The sequence below is a fragment of the Sardina pilchardus genome, chromosome 1 (genome assembly GCF_963854185.1).
Source record: "Sardina pilchardus chromosome 1, fSarPil1.1, whole genome shotgun sequence".
In the NCBI taxonomy this organism is placed as follows: Eukaryota; Metazoa; Chordata; class Actinopteri; order Clupeiformes; family Clupeidae; genus Sardina; species Sardina pilchardus.
This window is the reverse complement of record NC_084994.1, coordinates 16,056,789-16,073,661: the sequence shown is the minus strand read 5'-3', so window position 1 is coordinate 16,073,661 and position 16,873 is coordinate 16,056,789. Positions and strand designations below refer to the sequence as shown.

General features: G+C 42.7%; 1 protein-coding gene across 1 annotated transcript in view; it reads right to left on the bottom strand.

The window, feature by feature from the left end:
* Nucleotides 1-2,168: 2,168 nt before the first annotated feature.
* LOC134076696 (NACHT, LRR and PYD domains-containing protein 12-like) overlaps nucleotides 2,169-16,873 on the bottom strand; it is a 78,123-nt gene continuing 63,418 nt past the window's right edge. Inside the window, exons 6-9 of the mRNA XM_062531877.1 lie at nucleotides 10,723-10,893; nucleotides 4,630-4,803; nucleotides 3,444-3,617; nucleotides 2,169-2,346 (exon numbers count right to left, since the gene is read on the bottom strand). Coding sequence (XP_062387861.1) covers nucleotides 2,169-2,346; nucleotides 3,444-3,617; nucleotides 4,630-4,803; nucleotides 10,723-10,893 — 697 coding nt within the window. The remainder of the gene's footprint in view (nucleotides 2,347-3,443; nucleotides 3,618-4,629; nucleotides 4,804-10,722; nucleotides 10,894-16,873) is intronic.

The following is a 16,873-nucleotide window of genomic DNA, read 5'->3' as shown; positions in this document are numbered from 1 at the left end:
TGGGATGCTCCAGAAGAGAAGAAAGATGCTTCACTCCTGAGTCTGTTGCTTTACTCCCCATCAGCCACAGCTCTCTCATGTGTGAGGGGTTTGATCTCAGTGCTGATGCAAGAGCTGTGAAACCTTCCTCTCCAATGCTGCAGTTCACCAGGCTGTAAAGAGAAGTAGGAGAAATACTTCATCTTAGCTTCCATAACAATCAAATAGTACTCTAATTAACCAATTAGATGTGAATGAAGAAAAACGTTAGCCTGACGAGCCAGATCCACATCAAGATGTAGAGTCTGGGGACTCACCATAGAAGGACTCAAACGGAGGGGTGGGATAAACAGTTATCTTACAAATTTACTCTCCACGCAATAGGATAGCGCTAAACAAATCATCTTCTTGTTTTCAAGTAGCAGGATGCTTAACGGTCGTAGGTCAGTCGTCATTATGTTAAGCCCGCCTACCGACTCTATACAAGATGTGATTGGCCTAAGATATGTTACCTTGACGCAGCTCACAAGTCAGCAAATTAGATTTGCTGCCACTAGGGGTGTCTAAATTTCTAGCCTAGAAAAATATGTGTTTTTGAGTAAGTGTTGAAATGCACATGTCATATTCACTGATAGTACCTCATTATTTGGTCTTGTGATACTCACTTTAGTTGATTTAATCTACAATTGGGATGCTCCAGAAGAGAAGAAAGATGCATCACTCCTGAGTCTGTTGCTTTACTCCCTCTCAGAAACAGCTCTCTCATGTGTGAGGAGTTTGATCTCAGTGCTGATGCCAGAGCTGTGAAACCTTCCTCTCCAATGCTGCAGTCATTCAGGCTGTAAAGAGACGTAGGAGAAATACTTCATCTTAATTTCCATAATATTCAAATAGTACTTTAATCATCTATTGAGTATGGTTGTGTGGATAACAAATATGTGGACAGGGATGCATATGAGAGAGAAATTATTTTTTTTAAAAGATATTTTTTGGGCTTTTATGCCTTTAATCAGACAGGACAGTGTAGGGTGACAGGAAACGAGTGGGAGAGAGAGTAGGGTGGGATCCGGAAAGGGCCACGGGGCGGGAATCGAACCCGGGTCGCCGGCGTGTGGTGCAGGTGCCCCAGCCAGTCGCGCCACGACTGGGGCCAGAGAAATTATTTTTAATAATAATAATACATTTTATTTATATTGCACTTAACATCAAATCAATGACCTCAAAGTGTTATTTTACTCATGACTTAACAGTAACACTTTATTTGTGAATATGTATGGTTTGTGTGTGTGTGTGTGTGTTGTATGTGTGTGTGGGGGGGGTTATGTATGTGTATGCGTGTGTGTCTGTGAGTGTTAGGAGAGTGTGTGTGTGTGTGAGAGTGTGAGTGTGAGTGTGAGTGTGAGTGTGTGTGTGTGTGTCTGTGTCTGTGTCTGTGTCTGTGTCTGTGTCTGTGTCTGTGTCTATGTCTGTGTCTGTGTGTGTGTGCCTGTGTGTGGGGGGGGTTATGTATGTGTATGCGTGTGTGTCTGTGAGTGTTAGGAGGGTGTGTGTGTGTGAGAGTTTGAGTGTGTCTGTGAGTGTGTGTGTGTGTGTGTGTGTGTGTGTGTGTGTGTGTGTGTGTGAGTGAGAGAGAGAGAGCGAGAGAGAGAGAGAGAGAGAGAGAGAGAGAGCTGCTGTCACAAGCAACAGAGACGTTTCCCACATCCAAACTAGTCACTAAACATGGCGCAAGACTGATGAGGTGACTCTCTGTCCCACAGGATACTGTGAAATAGCCATTTCCTCCAGAAAACACGTAAAAGTCACACGTGGAAGAGATGCATACATACACACACACACACACACACACACACACACACACACACACACACACGCACACACACAGACACTTACATGCACTCTCATCCACACTTTCACACACACATGGACACACGGACTAACACGCAAGCACATATGCACACTGCCGTATCAGTAATGTATGATAAATGATGTTTTGTTTTCTTTCGTTAACATACATGTGTGTGTGTGTGTCTGTGCCACAGCTGAAGGAAGGAGTGTTTCAAGTAATTTTCACCAATGTGAAACAGGGACTCTTTAAATGTGCATGTGTGTTACATGTTTTTTGTGTAAAGTTTTAAAATTCAGAGTCAAATTCACTGATAGCAACTCAGTATTTGGTCATGTGATACTTACTTTAGTTTCTCCAGTTTACAGTTGGGATCCTCCAGAAGAGAAGAAAGATGCTTCACTCCTGAGTCTGTTGCTTTACTCCCCTCCAGCCACAGCTCTCTCACGTGTGAGGGGTTTGATCTCATTGCTGATGCAAGAGCTGTGAATCCTTCCTCTCCAATGCTGCAGTTGTCCAGGCTGTAAAGAGAAGACAAAGAGTTCACTATCCTATATTTGCCAGATAGATAAATGTGGGAGCGCTTTGTCTAGGTCACTAGTCAGGGTCCTGACGAGCTCCTCGTGAACAGAGAAGCAGAGGTAGCAGTTGGGTGTTGGTCGCTGGCCGTGGTCCTGAAGTGCCCCGCTGGATCCCACTGACTGGCTGCACTGGCAGCATCTGGTGAGATCAGCACCCCCATCACAAGAGAGACGGCAGGTGAACGGGAGACGAGCGGGCAGGTGGTGGGTTACGAGCGACAACAACTGCTGCAGTAGCACCGGCAGGTGAGCCTTGACTAAGCTATCAGGTTAGTAGGAAGTGGAGGCGTGGCTAAGTTTCGTCACATTCCTCTCAAACTTCTGTTTGCAAAGACATTAGAGAAATACTTCATCTTAATTTCCATATCAATTAAATAGTTCTCTAATTATATATTGAATATGGTTGTGTGGGCAAACAATATGTGCACTGAACTGCAGATGTATGAGGGAGAAATTATTTTACACATGAGTTAAAAGTAACCCTTTACACGTGAATAAGTGATATGTATGGAGTGTGTTTGTGTGTGTATATGTGTGTGTGTGTGTGTGTGTGTGCGTGTGTGTGTGTGTGTGGTGTGTGTCTCTTTGTGTGTCACTGAGTCTATGTGTGTGTGTGTGTGTGTGTGTGTGTGTGTGTGTGTGTGTGTGTGTGTGTGAGTGAACCCGGGTCGCCGGCATATGGTGCAGGTGCCGGAACCACAGCTGGAACCAGATGTATTTCAAGTAACTTAACCGATCTCATGTGAAACAGTGACACTTTACATGTAAATGAATGTTATATGTGTTATGTGTGTGTGTGTGTGTGTGTGTGTGTGTGTGTGTGTGTGTGTGTGTGTGTGTGAGAGAGAGAGTGTGAGTGAAAGTGAGAGAGGGAGAGAGAGAAAGGTCAAGAGATGAGGCAGAGATATAAGAAGTGTTAGAATTTATGTTAACCAATTTCATGTGAATGAATAAAAACGTGTGTGTTTGAGTAAAGCTTTAAAATTCACTGTCAAATTCACTTATAGCAACTCAGTATTTGGTCTTGTGATACTCACTCTAGTATCTCCAGCTTACAGTTGGGATCCTCCAGAAAAGAAGAAAGATGCTTCACTCCTGAGTCTGTTGCTTTACTCCCCACCAGCCGCAGCTCTCTCATGTGTGAGGGGTTTGATCTCAGTGCTGATGCAAGAGCTGTGAAACCTTCCTCTCCAATGCTGCAGTTGTCCAGGCTGTAAAGAGAAGACTAAGAGTTCACTATCCTATATTTGCCAGATAGATAAATGTGGGAGCGCTTTGTCTAGGTCACTAGTCAGGGTCCTGACGAGCTCCTCGTGAACAGAGAAGCAGAGGTAGCAGTTGGGTGTTGGTCGCTGGCCGTGGTCCTGAAGTGCCCCGCTGGATCCCACTGACTGGCTGCACTGGCAGCATCTGGTGAGATCAGCACCCCCATCACAAGAGAGACGGCAGGTGAACGGGAGACGAGCGGGCAGGTGGTGGGTTACAAGCGACAACAACTGCTGCAATAGCACCGGCAGGTGAGCCTTGACTAAGGCCTTGACTAAGCTATCAGGTTCATAGGAAGTGGAGGCGTGGCTACGTTTTGTCACACTCCTCTCAAACTTCCGTTTGCAACGACATTAGGAGAAATACTTCATCTTAATTTCCATAGTAATTTCCATAGCAATCAAATAGGTGTGTGTGTGTGTGTGTGTGTGTGTGTGTGTGTGTGTGTGTGTGTGTGTGTGTGTGTGTGTATGGGTGTGTGTGTGTGTGTGTGAGAGAGTGAGTGTAAATGTGTGTGTGGTGTGTGTGTATGAGAGAGAGTGAGTGTAAATGTGTGTGTGTGTGTCTCTCTCTCTGTATGTGTGTGTCTCTCTCTCTCTCTGTATGTGTGTGTCTGTGTGTGTGTGGTGTGTGTTTCTCTCTTTTTCTGTGTGTGTGTGTGTGTGTGTGTGTGTGTGTGTGTGTGTGTGTGTGTGTGTGTGTGTGTGTGTGTGTGTGTGTGAGTGTGTGAGTGTAAGTGTGTGTGTGTGAGTGTAAGTGTGTGAGGGTGAGTGTGTGTGTGTGTGTGTGTGTGTAGTATGTTTCTGTGTCTGTGAGTGTGACACTGTGTGTGTGTGTGTGTGTGTGTGTGAGAGAGAGAGAGAGAGAGAGAGGAAAGGCAGAGAGACACTAGATAAGTGTTTGAAGTAATGTCAACCTACAGTATTTCATGTGAATGTTGAAAAAGGTGATACTCACTCTAGTGTCTCCAGTTTACAGTTGGGATCCTCCAGAAGAGAAGAAAGATGCTTCACTCCTGAGTCTGTTGCTTTACTCCCCTCCAGCAACAGCACTCTCATGTGTGAGGGGTTTGATCTCAGTGCTGATGCAAGAGCTGTGAAACCTTCCTCTCCAATGCTGCAGCTCTGCAGGCTGTAAAGAGACAAAGTAGAAATACTTCATCTTAATTTCCATAACAATCAAATAGATCTCTAATTATCTGTTGAGTGTGAGTGTGAGTGTGAGTGTGAGTGTGAGTGTGAGTGTGAGTGTGTGATGAACCCATTACATAAATAGAAATGGGAACACAACATGAGAAAGACCCAGGAGTTTGAGAATATAACAGAGTTTTTTTTTTGGGTGGTAAAGACCACACAGCGCCTCACATGTCTCAATTCTCGGTAACACAAATAAATAAGCCTGTCAAGCTACCTCCTCTATTATTATTATTATTATTATTATTAATGGAAATCGGAAATCAAAATGCAGGTGAGTGTTCCGCTTCCGCAAGCTTCCTGCTGCACTATCGTAACCTGCGCTGAAGTGCCAAAAGGAAAACAAAGCTCCACCGTCCCGTTACCAAATATGTACAAGAGTTTGTCAAAAAGAGGAAACAGAACAGCAAAGCTGTAGTCTAGTAGTTGCCCCGTCTGAAAAAACGCTGATGGCCTGCTAGAGAAACACAGCGGTGTGTGTGTCGCGTGCGAAGGAATAAAACGGGCAGCTTTTAACTGGTCCAGCCCCATACAGACAATTCATATCGTGCTGTCGCAACAACTCTGGATTTCCAGGGTAACAATGTGGCACAATGTAATACAAATAATCTAACACCAACCTTAATGTCTGCAGTCTGCAGTGGGGACTAGACAGTCCTTTAGAAAGAAGCTGAGCTCCAGAATCTCCCAAGTTGTTGTTCTTCAGGTCCAGCTCTAACAGGGAGTTTGGAGACTGCAGAACTGAGGCCACAAGCTCACAGGACTTATCTGTGAGTTTACAACCAGCAAGTCTGTAAAACAGTGTGAGAAGATACAAATGATATGTCATTAATAATAACAAGGGATTATGATTTTTGATTTTAATAAATACATATACTAGATGAATACTCTAAGGTAATGGCATATACTGCAATGGTACACTCTAAAAAGTGGTGTGTTAAAAATGACACAAATTTTGTAGAATTGTAACACATCTGCTGATTCGCACAGAGCGTTACAAAATAAGACCCTCGCCCAGTCATGCACATTATCAAACATAGATCACATCAGTCAATTTGTCTCCATCCATTGTGTTTGTAAATGAGTGTGTGCATGTGTGCTTGTTTATGTGTATACAGTATGTGTGCTTCTGTGTGTGTGGGTTAGCATGTGAGTGTGTATGAGGGGTAAGTGGGTGTGTGTTTATGTGTGTGTTTATCTAGCGTCATCATCATCATCATCTTTTATTTGACAGACTCAATGTCCACAGCACTACAACACCTAGGCCTCTTCAGTAGAATCCTAAACAACCTGTAGCTTCTGTAGACTGGCCTCTGTAGACTCTGCCCATAGGGCTGCAGTGTACAGTGGAGTACAGTATGCTATGTTTTCTATAAAATGTTGGAGTTTTGCTTTGTCAGAGCACATATGGAATTTTCTTGTCAAAATATTAGCTTGGACATATAGCATGCAACACTGTCTATATACAGTATATCATCATCAGACATCTAAAGAATGATGGGCCGGCAACAATGGGTGCTCTATAGATCAGTGGGAATGAGCCGGAGGACCGAGGATCGAGGACCGAGGAGAGAGGGTTGAGAAGAGCCCATTGAGTGCTCTGGTCTCGCCCCTTGGTCCTAGTTTGACCTTGGGTCTCCCCACTGAATGGTTCTGTGTCATCCTTGTGGGGCCCTCCAAGTTTCATGCACCCCGCTCTTTCAGTGCCCCATGAATCCTGGACAGAATATTACTGATGCGGGAAAAAAGAAGAACTTTGTGGTACATCTAGTTATAATAATAATAATTTTATAAAGCAGGCTTCTTGGCCAAGTATACTTGCGTATACAAGGAATTTGGTCTCTGCATTTATCCCATCCGTGGAGCCGTGATCCGTGAATTGGTGAACACACAGGTGAGCACACATTAACCCAGAGCAGTGAGCTGCCTTCATACAGCGGCGCTCGGGGAGCAGTGAGGGGTTAGGTGCCTTGCTCAAGGGCACTTCAGCCGTCGATGCAGGTATGGGAGAGCAGTGCTGAACCACTCCCCCCACCCACATTTTTCCTACTGGTCTGGGATTGAACCGGCAACACTTTGGCTACAAGCTCAAAGCCCTAACCAGCCCTATTCAGTAGGCCACAGCTTCTGCAACTCCATGACTACAGGAAGAGGACAAGGCAGAAGCCCACTAGGACGTGTCTGTGGCAGTTTGAGGACAAGAAACGCTGCATCAAAGGATCTAAATGGTAGCAGCCAAAGAACATCGTTGACACCAGAAGAAGTGATGGTGTAAATAAAAAAGTGCCGGCACACGATTAAAATTACGTGTTATGATTGGTCCTTAATCGAATCGCGATTAACACATTAATGCGGACCCCTAATTTTATGTCCCCATTTAAAACTGTCTGTAGACTGTGGAACTGTCTCACAATCTCTGACTCATCACTGAGTTTACAGCCAACTAGTCTGTAAAGGTAGAGACATGACAGTAGCAGACAACGTGACACTTGCTGACACTGCAAAGATGCACATATTCCTGGCTCTACTTATAATCCATTATCCTCTCTTGTGTGTAGGGGAATCTTCACACGTTCTCTCCAACTTCAACTTATCTGTTGAACCTGTTAACTCCACACATTGTTTCTTTTTCTGTGTGCACAAAACTGTCTCAGGAAAACAAAACAGTTGTGAAACTAGGAATGCAACTGAAGTTGTCTGTTTCTAGAGTACATACTCAAAGGCTTCAACTTTGCGGTGAGGATCCTCCAGTGTAGCAGATAACAGCTTCTGTGCTGATTTTCCAGAATGATCGTTGCTCACATCCAGCTCTTTCACACAGGAGGGGTTTACCATCAGGGCCAGAGCAAGACAAACATATCCTTCACTTGAGAAACCACACTTGCAGAGCCTGTGAGAGAGAGAGAGAGAGAGAGAGAGAGAGAGAGAGAGAGAGAGAGAGAGAAAGAAAGAAAGAAAGAAAGAAAGAAAGAAAGAGAGAGAGAGAGGGTGAGAGATGATGATGATGAACTGTATTAATCCTGAGAAGGGAGTTCAGTAAACCCCGAGGATTCAGTACTCAAACAGAACCAAATGAGACTTGAGTCCATCTCTAGGATTTCAGGTCTCCCCCAGGATTAAATGATAGATTAGACTCATTAAACTGCTTAATGATGTAGCCTTCAGGCCTCTTTGTTCATTATTTTGTATGAGATTTAAAACTAGATGTACCGCAAAGCGATACACAATATGACCGCCGATCAGTCCTGCACATTCTCTCCGCAAATATCAATCACGCTTTTGTTTCCATCGCTTACTCCATCCCCTATTGCAAAGCATATTATTAAAGTTATCCTTATCCTTATCCTTATCCTTAACTTTTATGTATGTATGTGTGCGTGTGCGCTTGCTTTTGTGTATGAGTGCTTCTCTGTCTATGAGTGTGTGTGTGTGTGTGTGTGTGTGTGTGTGTGTGTCTGCTTGTGTGTGTGTTTTATGTGTCTCTATGTGTATATGTTCACTATGTTCTCTGTCGTCACTTTCACTCCAATCACACACACACACACACACACATGCACGCGAATGCACACACACACATACGCAGGCACACACTCACACACACGTGTGTGTGTGTGCCCCCGCCCGAAGCCCAAAAATTGCAGTTTTTCCTACATAACTACCTGAACCGTGGCACCGAGGATGACAAAATGTTTATGGTATGTTGGTCTCAAGAGCTTGCATCAACTTAGCTTATAACCAGTCATTTGTGATTTGCACCCCCATGGTAAAAATTGAAAATGCAATGTAATATTGCTTTAAAGGTATACTATGCAGGACTGGCGATTTCATCGCCGGTTTCGCTTTCACTTTTCATTTTCGCTCGTTTTATGCTTGCATATTTCTCTGCAGAGCTTCCCCTACAGCTTTAGCGTGCATATTTGACAAAACTCCTCAATCGGTCAGTCTGCCGTGCCTTTTCATGAGACTTTACATGACACTTCCTGGAGTAGAGCATGGGTGCGTGCCCGGTGTCTCCTGAAGTTGCAAGTGTGGTTTTACCGCTACAGACCACTAGAGCGGCCAAAAAAGACACCGTTCGACCGGTAATGACTCATTTAATCATAAATAACAGTATGGAACGAATTGATTAACTGAAAAACGTTGCATAGTATACCTTTAATTGCCCCTATCTTCAGATGAGATGTTATGAACTGCACCAAATGATTAACCTGACACCCTCTGGGAGTATGCCAAGTTTTGTGGAATTTCATCCATGGGGGGCTATAAATTAGATGGATTTATGTGTACATTCAGGACTGTATACCACAATTACAGAGCCTGAGAGAGACAGAAAGATAAATAGAGAAAGGAAAAAGAGAGAGAGAGACAGAGAGGGAGATATCAACTGTATTAAGGGATTCCAGTAAACCTCCACGATTCAAACTGAACGACAGAGGGAGTCCATCTCTAGGATTTCAGATTTCCCTCAGGTTAAAATTGTAGACTCTGCCTCTGTACATATATATTTTTTTAAGTATATTTTTTTGGCCTTTTCGCCTTTATTGTTACAGGACAGTGAAGAGTAGACAGGAGGCAAGTGGGAGAGAGAGATGGGGTGGGATCAGCATATGACCGCAGGCCGGATTCGAACCTGGGTCCCCGTGGGCACTCGGACCCGTACATGGTATGGGCGCCTGCTGCGCCACAGCACCCCCCTCTATACGTAATTTGATAGGAGATCTTAAACTAGACTTGAACAACTGACATTTTTGCATTAAGTTCTTATGCATGACAGCAGTGATAAAATGTGTAAATAATTACTCTCTCAGAAAAAGGATCACATGTTGGCATGAAAACCCATTTTAATCAATTACTGCTTTGTACACAATCTATGGCTGTGCTGATGTCATCTAGCCTGACGACGTCATACTCAATTCTTATCAGAATATGAGTCTGAAACTGCTCCATTCAGCTGCGATTATGGGGCGTGATTCAACCGATACAGTGCGGGGGGGATAGCTCTGCACTCATTGGATAGACCAAACCAAACAGAACAAGTTATTGGCTGTCAGTATCTGCGAAATCTAAGACAGAAATATGTAGCAGGGTAGGCTATGGAAAACATCCTCCTTCGTTTCAAAAATAATTCCTTCAAACTGTACGCAATGAACAGCTGGGGAAGTGTGTCGTTAACCCAACGAGCAAACAGACATTTTTAAACAAACGGGAACAACATCACCCAAACATGCTGTTTTAACTGGGTGAAAGTGAAACTGAAGTTTTCCCACATATCCTCGTTGGTCTAAGTGTTCAGAAATAGTTGTGCGAATCCGTGATAAAACCTCCGCTTCAATAGCTAAGATAAACGAAAGGCCAAACTGCATGAACAAATTATGCATTCATAGCCATAGCGTTTCTGTTGCAATCAAAATCAACCTAAGCGAACATGGTCTCACACCCAACTCGTTGAACGAGGACGCATGCAGCCGTGAACGTCACTGCTGTTCATATGTCAATCATCACGTAAAGCCCGCCCTGTGAAATGTGATTGGTCCGAGCCGAAGTGTATCTCGAATAGTAGCAGCTGAACGGAGCAGTGCCAGACCGAAGTTCCCTGCAGAAAAAGAATGGAGGCGGGGCTAAACTTCGGTCTGGCATCCAGGCTAGATGTCATCAGCATTATCCTTGAAATGAACTGAGAGAATCCAGAGCCATTCCCGCATGGAAATTGGTTTGGTGTCAGCCAGGTTACTCATACAGTAAGTACAACACCACAGTACAGGGATGTAGGTAGACTGTTTGACTGTTACAGTATGTTGACGTGGCTCTCTTAAACAGTCAAGAAATGCATAGCCATAAATAAATGTTATTCACCAACCTTAATGTCTGCAGTTTGCAGTGGGGACTAGATAGTCCTTTAGACAGAAGCTGAACTCCAGAATCTGTCAGCTCATTATCCTTCAGGTCCAGCTCTATCAGGGAGTTTGGTGACTGCAGAACTGAGGCCACATGTTCGCACGACTTCTCTGTGAGTTTGCAGCCAGCGAGTCTGTGAGGCAATTTGACAAAATACAAGTTCTTACTCATTAATGATGAAGAAGGGATAGTGTTTATAAACTCTCCCTATAAACTAGATGTAACACAAAGCGATACAAAATATGACCGCCGCGGGGTCCATTCTCTCCTCAAAAATGAATCACGCCTGTCAATTTATTTCCATCTCCTACACCATCCCCTGCTGTAACTTTTATGTATTTAAAGTGGGGAGCATATGTATTTGAACCCATGCTAAAGTTGACTAAAAAGAGGAATATAAAATCTCCATTTGACAATTGATCCTAATACCTTAATGGCTTAATTCAAGAAATGAGTAAAAATCAAACCACTAAGGACACCTACTTTCTTTGTGATTGAAGAATGTAAAATAAATGTTCTTCCTTAAAGGGATAATCCGGAGTGAAATGCACTTTAGATAAATTTTTCGGACTATTGGGAGTACATACGTTGAGTTGACACCAAAATCATGTCATTCGGATGTATTTTGAGAAAGTTCGAGCTCACCGTTTTTAGCCAAAACTCGTTAGCCTGGAAGTGACCGGGGTAAGTCCTTTCGCCGCTACAAAACGCTATTTTTATACCTCTTCTACTGTTCCAACCAACACTACACTTTCGTGGTAGTGAGTAGAGGGTCCCTAAAGCCACACCGAAGTATCCCCACGTCTTTATGTGGTCGGATAGAGAGTCCAGAATGAATTTAATCGAGTCATACCTTTCCGGAAATGTCACTGCTGCAGCTAGCAACGCGTTAACAACATTTTAATAACATTTCCGGAAAGGTACGGCTTTGATTAAATTCATTCTGGACTCTCTATCCGACCACATAAAGATGTGGGGATACTTCGGTTTGGCTTTAGGGACCCTCTACTCACTACCACGTAAGTGTAGTGTTGGTTGGAACAGTAGAAGAGGTATAAAAATAGCGTTTTGTAGCGGCGAAAGGACTTGCCCCGGTCACTTCCAGGCTAACGAGTTTTGGCTAAAAACGGTGAGCTCGAACTTTCTCAAAATACGTCCGAATGACATGATTTTGGTGTCAACTCAATGTATGTACTCCCAATAGTCCGAAAAATTGATCTAAAGTGCATTTCACTCCGGATTATCCCTTTAAATACAGGGGGCATAAGTATTTGACCCCTATGTTTAATTCCCATATAGGAGCAGGAGGATTTTTCATATGTTTTTATGTTTAAAGGCCAGGTATTTCATGGAGCTAGGATATTATGCATCCTGATAAAGTTCCCTTGGCCTTTGGAATTATAATAGCCCAACATCATCACATACCCTTCACCATAGCTAGAGATTGGCATGGTGTTTTTTTCCAGTTAGCCTATTAGCCTGTTTGATTTGTATTGAGCTCAAAGAGCATCAAACAGGCTAATAGGCTAAGTGGAAAAAACACCATTCTTTAATCAGTCAAACACGATACATTCTTCAATCACAAAGAAAATTGGTGTCCTAAGCGGTTAAATGCCAGGACAGGATCCTTAGCTGACTACAACTCAGATGAAGCTAAAAACCATATATTTCACAACAGTAATACCCATCAAATACGGTAAACTTTTCCTGTAATGCTTTTAACAAGTCAGTCAATAAACATGGGAAATTGCTCATGGGCTCTGTAAAAGCCTTGGTGTGTACCTGCTCAATGGTAGGGTGCAAGGGGACTCATTAGGGAGATATACCTACGGCTCATCACTGCTCAACAGCTGATTACATGATTACAGATTTGGACCTATTCATTTTCAAAGCATTCACGCTCAAATCACTAACACCTCTGTCTGATCACAGTCAAATTACTGTGTATATTAAAATGAGTGAAAATCTCACACACACACACACACACACACACACACACACACACACACACACACACACACACACACACACACACACACACACACACACACACACACACACACACACACAAGGCCCAGTCTGCACTAGAGAAACCTACAGATGGGCTCATAACAGCCAAGAGGAGTGCCTGAAAGCTTATTGTCAACCTACTGTACAGTAGGTTCTCAACATGTTTAGCTAATACTAACCTGCATAGTAAAGAGGGTGCAAACCATGCAGCCGAGGATCTAAACAACATTTTCCATCACCTGGCAACCATTTCTAACCTTAAAACCACCATATTACTAGGTGAGGAACAAAAGAATGCAAGAGTCGCAGCAAGATACATGCACGCACGCATGCACACACACACACACACACACACACACACACACACACACATACACACAGACACTTACATGCACTCTCATCCACACTTTCACACACATAGACAGGTCATTTGCTCAACTTTTTGGGCCTCGTTTTCTGTCAAAGTTTTCTCAATGGATTCCTGGTCAGAACCCCTATTGAAACAGATTAAGACTTGGGGCATGTTAAATATTGTCCAAAAATTCAAGATGGCCGCCGTATGGGCAATTCCATATCAGTTGGAACAGGTCCGACACCATGGTCCTCAGTTTTTCCTGATTTTTGGTCAAAATGTTCCTCCATGTCTCATTAGAGGAAAACCAAAATTGTAGCTTGGTATCTTGTTTAGTTTCTGAGATATGGCTCTTCAAATGTGGATAGACGTGTCCTAAAAAAAGGCTGAAAATGCCTGTATTTAATGAGCACCACTTTTTTTTAAACCCCTCTCCTGTCTTAAGCCTACCATATTATTTTCAAAAAATTTCCCCCAGAGATACAGCCTTTTTAAAGTGTATTTCTTGTTTTAAACCAACTTCCGGTTATCACAGGAAGTCATGGATGGTCTCAAAAAGCCGCTTTGAAGAGATGAACAACATGTATGAGTTTCCAGTCTCAAATTTTCTATCAAGAGATAAGAAAAAGTTGGAGACCACCGGATCGGTGGTTGGTGTTTTTTAGCCCTTAACCTCAGTTAACACAGTGGGTTCAAAGGCCATCGTAACAGGGGTTATACATTTCACAGTGTTCTCCCTCAGTATCTCATCTGTCTTATATTACATTTTTAGCCTTGTGTGACTTGATCCACTTGGCCATTTTAGGCCCCTCACTTTAGTCGCCTTTTTCATTTTTGACAACTTTTGGACATATTCTAAGGGGTCAATAAAGAGTAAAAATGGGATATAACATTTTTATCTTGTTTATAGGATGGCATTCCGATCCCTCAAACAGAAAAAAATGGGTTTAAACCCCATATTGTCCTTCTAAGAGGTTCATAAAAATCGAACCAACACCTCCTTCAGCCAAGACAATTTTTCATTTTTTCTAACTTCAGACATGTACTGAGGGGATATTAAAATGGACATATCGGATCTACCACATTCACATGGTCTACAAAGTGGCATACTATTGCAGGAGAAAATAACTGTTGGATTTGCATTTCATTTTGTCCTTGAAAAAAGGCAATGAAATTGGCATTTTTAGGAAAAAACACCATTTTGGCCATCTTTGAAGGCCCATAGCCTCGAAATACGAAAACTTACCATCTCAATTTTTTTTCAACATGTTCTCTTACTCATGGACTATGTATATGTAAAGTTTTAAAAATGTGAGTGCTATCCATTCATGACCATAAGAGAACAAAAACAGGTTTTTTGTTTTTCATTGCTTAAAAAAAATATGGGTTTGTTTCGATGAATAAGTCTTCAATGGTGGGAAGGACTATAATTCCTTTGTGATATTGGACAACTAAACAGGGTACTGCCCCAGTGTTCAAATTTTTAGAAAATAATACGGTAGGCTTAAGACAGGAGAGGGGTTTAAAAAAAGTGATGCTCATTAAATACAGGCATTTTCAGCCTTTTTTAGGACACGTCTATCCACATTTGAAGAGCCATATCTCAGAAACTAAACAAGATACCAAGCTAAAATTTTGGTTTTCCTCTAATGAGACATGGAGGAACATTTTGACCAAAAATCAGGAAAAACTGAGGACCATGGTGTCGGAAAAAGAATATGGTTTTGTAGGTAAATGATGAGAGAGAAATTATTTTTACTCATGACAAAACAGAAACCCTTTAGATGTGAAAAAGTGATATGTTTGGAAGGTGTGAGTAAGTGCGAGTGTGTATGTGTATGTGTGTGTGTGTGTGTGTGTGTGTGCGTTAGGGATGGCGAAAACTACAAATTTTCTTGACCGACCACCGAGCCTCATTAGTCGGTTGAAACCGGTTAACCGATTAGTTTAAAATATGCTACGCTATTTGAAATAACAGCCACGCAATTTCGCAACTCTGTCACATCTCTGTCCCCAGCTCTCAAACACAGGCCCGGCGCCGCCCTTTTCACTCACGTCACTTTTTTTAAATCCCCTACAGCGCGAAACATGAGTCCCGCAAACCAAGGAGCTTGTAAGTAAGTGGAGGACAAATGGCTCCTTCGTTTCAAAATGGTTTAAGTACAAGGAGATCACGTTGCAAGGCGTTTGTCTAGCGCTAGAAGCTTGAAACTGAAATGGCCACGGCTCACTTAAGAAAATGACAGCTCCGAAGAGACGCCGCTTAGTTTGAGGAAGCGCTAACAATAATAAAGAAAGGTGATCATCATTACTTTATCTGTTACCATTGATGACATGTAGATGTAATGTATTTCCAAATCTAAGCCCATCTCATGCAGAAAGTTGCCTAATTATAGACTGCAACACGATAAAACCAATGGATAAAACAGGCACCTCCAGATTGCAAAAGACGCACCGGCCAGGCAGAGCTCGCGAACCCAATGTTTATTTAATTATTGGTTTATTGCCTAGCCTAGGCTACAAGCAGGCGAGTTATGAAAAATTGAGTGTGAGGGATAGTTTGTTAACTTCACACAAAAAAAGATCTGGGAATGAGATGGCTAGCTGTAGTAGCGTTTAGTCCACTGTCTATAATAGCCTAATTTAGAGATCTAATTTTTCCATTTAACCGACTAGCGACAACTTTGATCGATTAACGTGGACACGTAACTCTCTCTACCACGCGTAAATGGCCGATTTAAGTGGATGGCAGAATCCGCTTAGAGGGAAATGCGCGTAGTTACGCGTTTTTTTGGACTTAGGCTACGCACCCTTACGCACATGGGAGAATTCCCCCCTACGTGAACTGGTTAGACGAGTGTGGGAGAGGGGGAATGATCGCACAAGACAATTGCTCTTCATGATGCTGTCTCACAGACGGCTGTCGATTTTCAAATGTAGCCTACTAGCCAACATCACTTGCGAAATCGGACGTGGCACATAGCCTAATTAGGCCTATTAGGCTACTGGATTTAATATAGCAAGTCCATAGACTTTGTTCATCCTATATTATATGCTTTTAAAATGAAATGTGCTGCGGGGAAGCATTGGGGAAGTCAGTTTAGGTTGTCCTGTAACAATTTGCCTCTTATTATAATCAAGAGTATACTGCCACTACACACATAAAATAAGGTTACGGGATGATGCGAGCAACCCCATGCAAAAGAAGGCCTTAAGTTAATGGGCAGAAGGCCTGTTTACATGACAAACATGCATTAAATCTAAGAAACGAAAAACACAAATATCAGACTGTATTTTGTCGTAAACAATTAATGAGTTGGCCACTAGTGCGCAACTGCATCGCGCAGTGAGCTGAAGGAGGACCGACACTTATTAACACAAAGCTTTGTAAAGCACTAACAACCACCCCTCAAAGTTCATTGTCCATAAATCCAAACAATAAGCATAAGGATCCGACAGTCCAAAACGATAACGAGATCTCCCAGAAACGAAAAACAAGTTTGTTGGGTAGCCTACACTGTAGTCCTTCCAACAATCTCAGCTTTTGCGTTTGTTAGATAAAAGGCATCCTGTCCTGCTGTATTCCAATGAGAAAAAATCATGCACAAGGTAGGCTTAGGGTCACGGTAATGCAGCATGCAGGAAAATATATATATATACAGTATATATATATATGTATATATATATAAAACGCACAAAACTTTGTTAAGCCAGCTCCATACATAACAATAGCTGCCACGCGCTCTCCCCG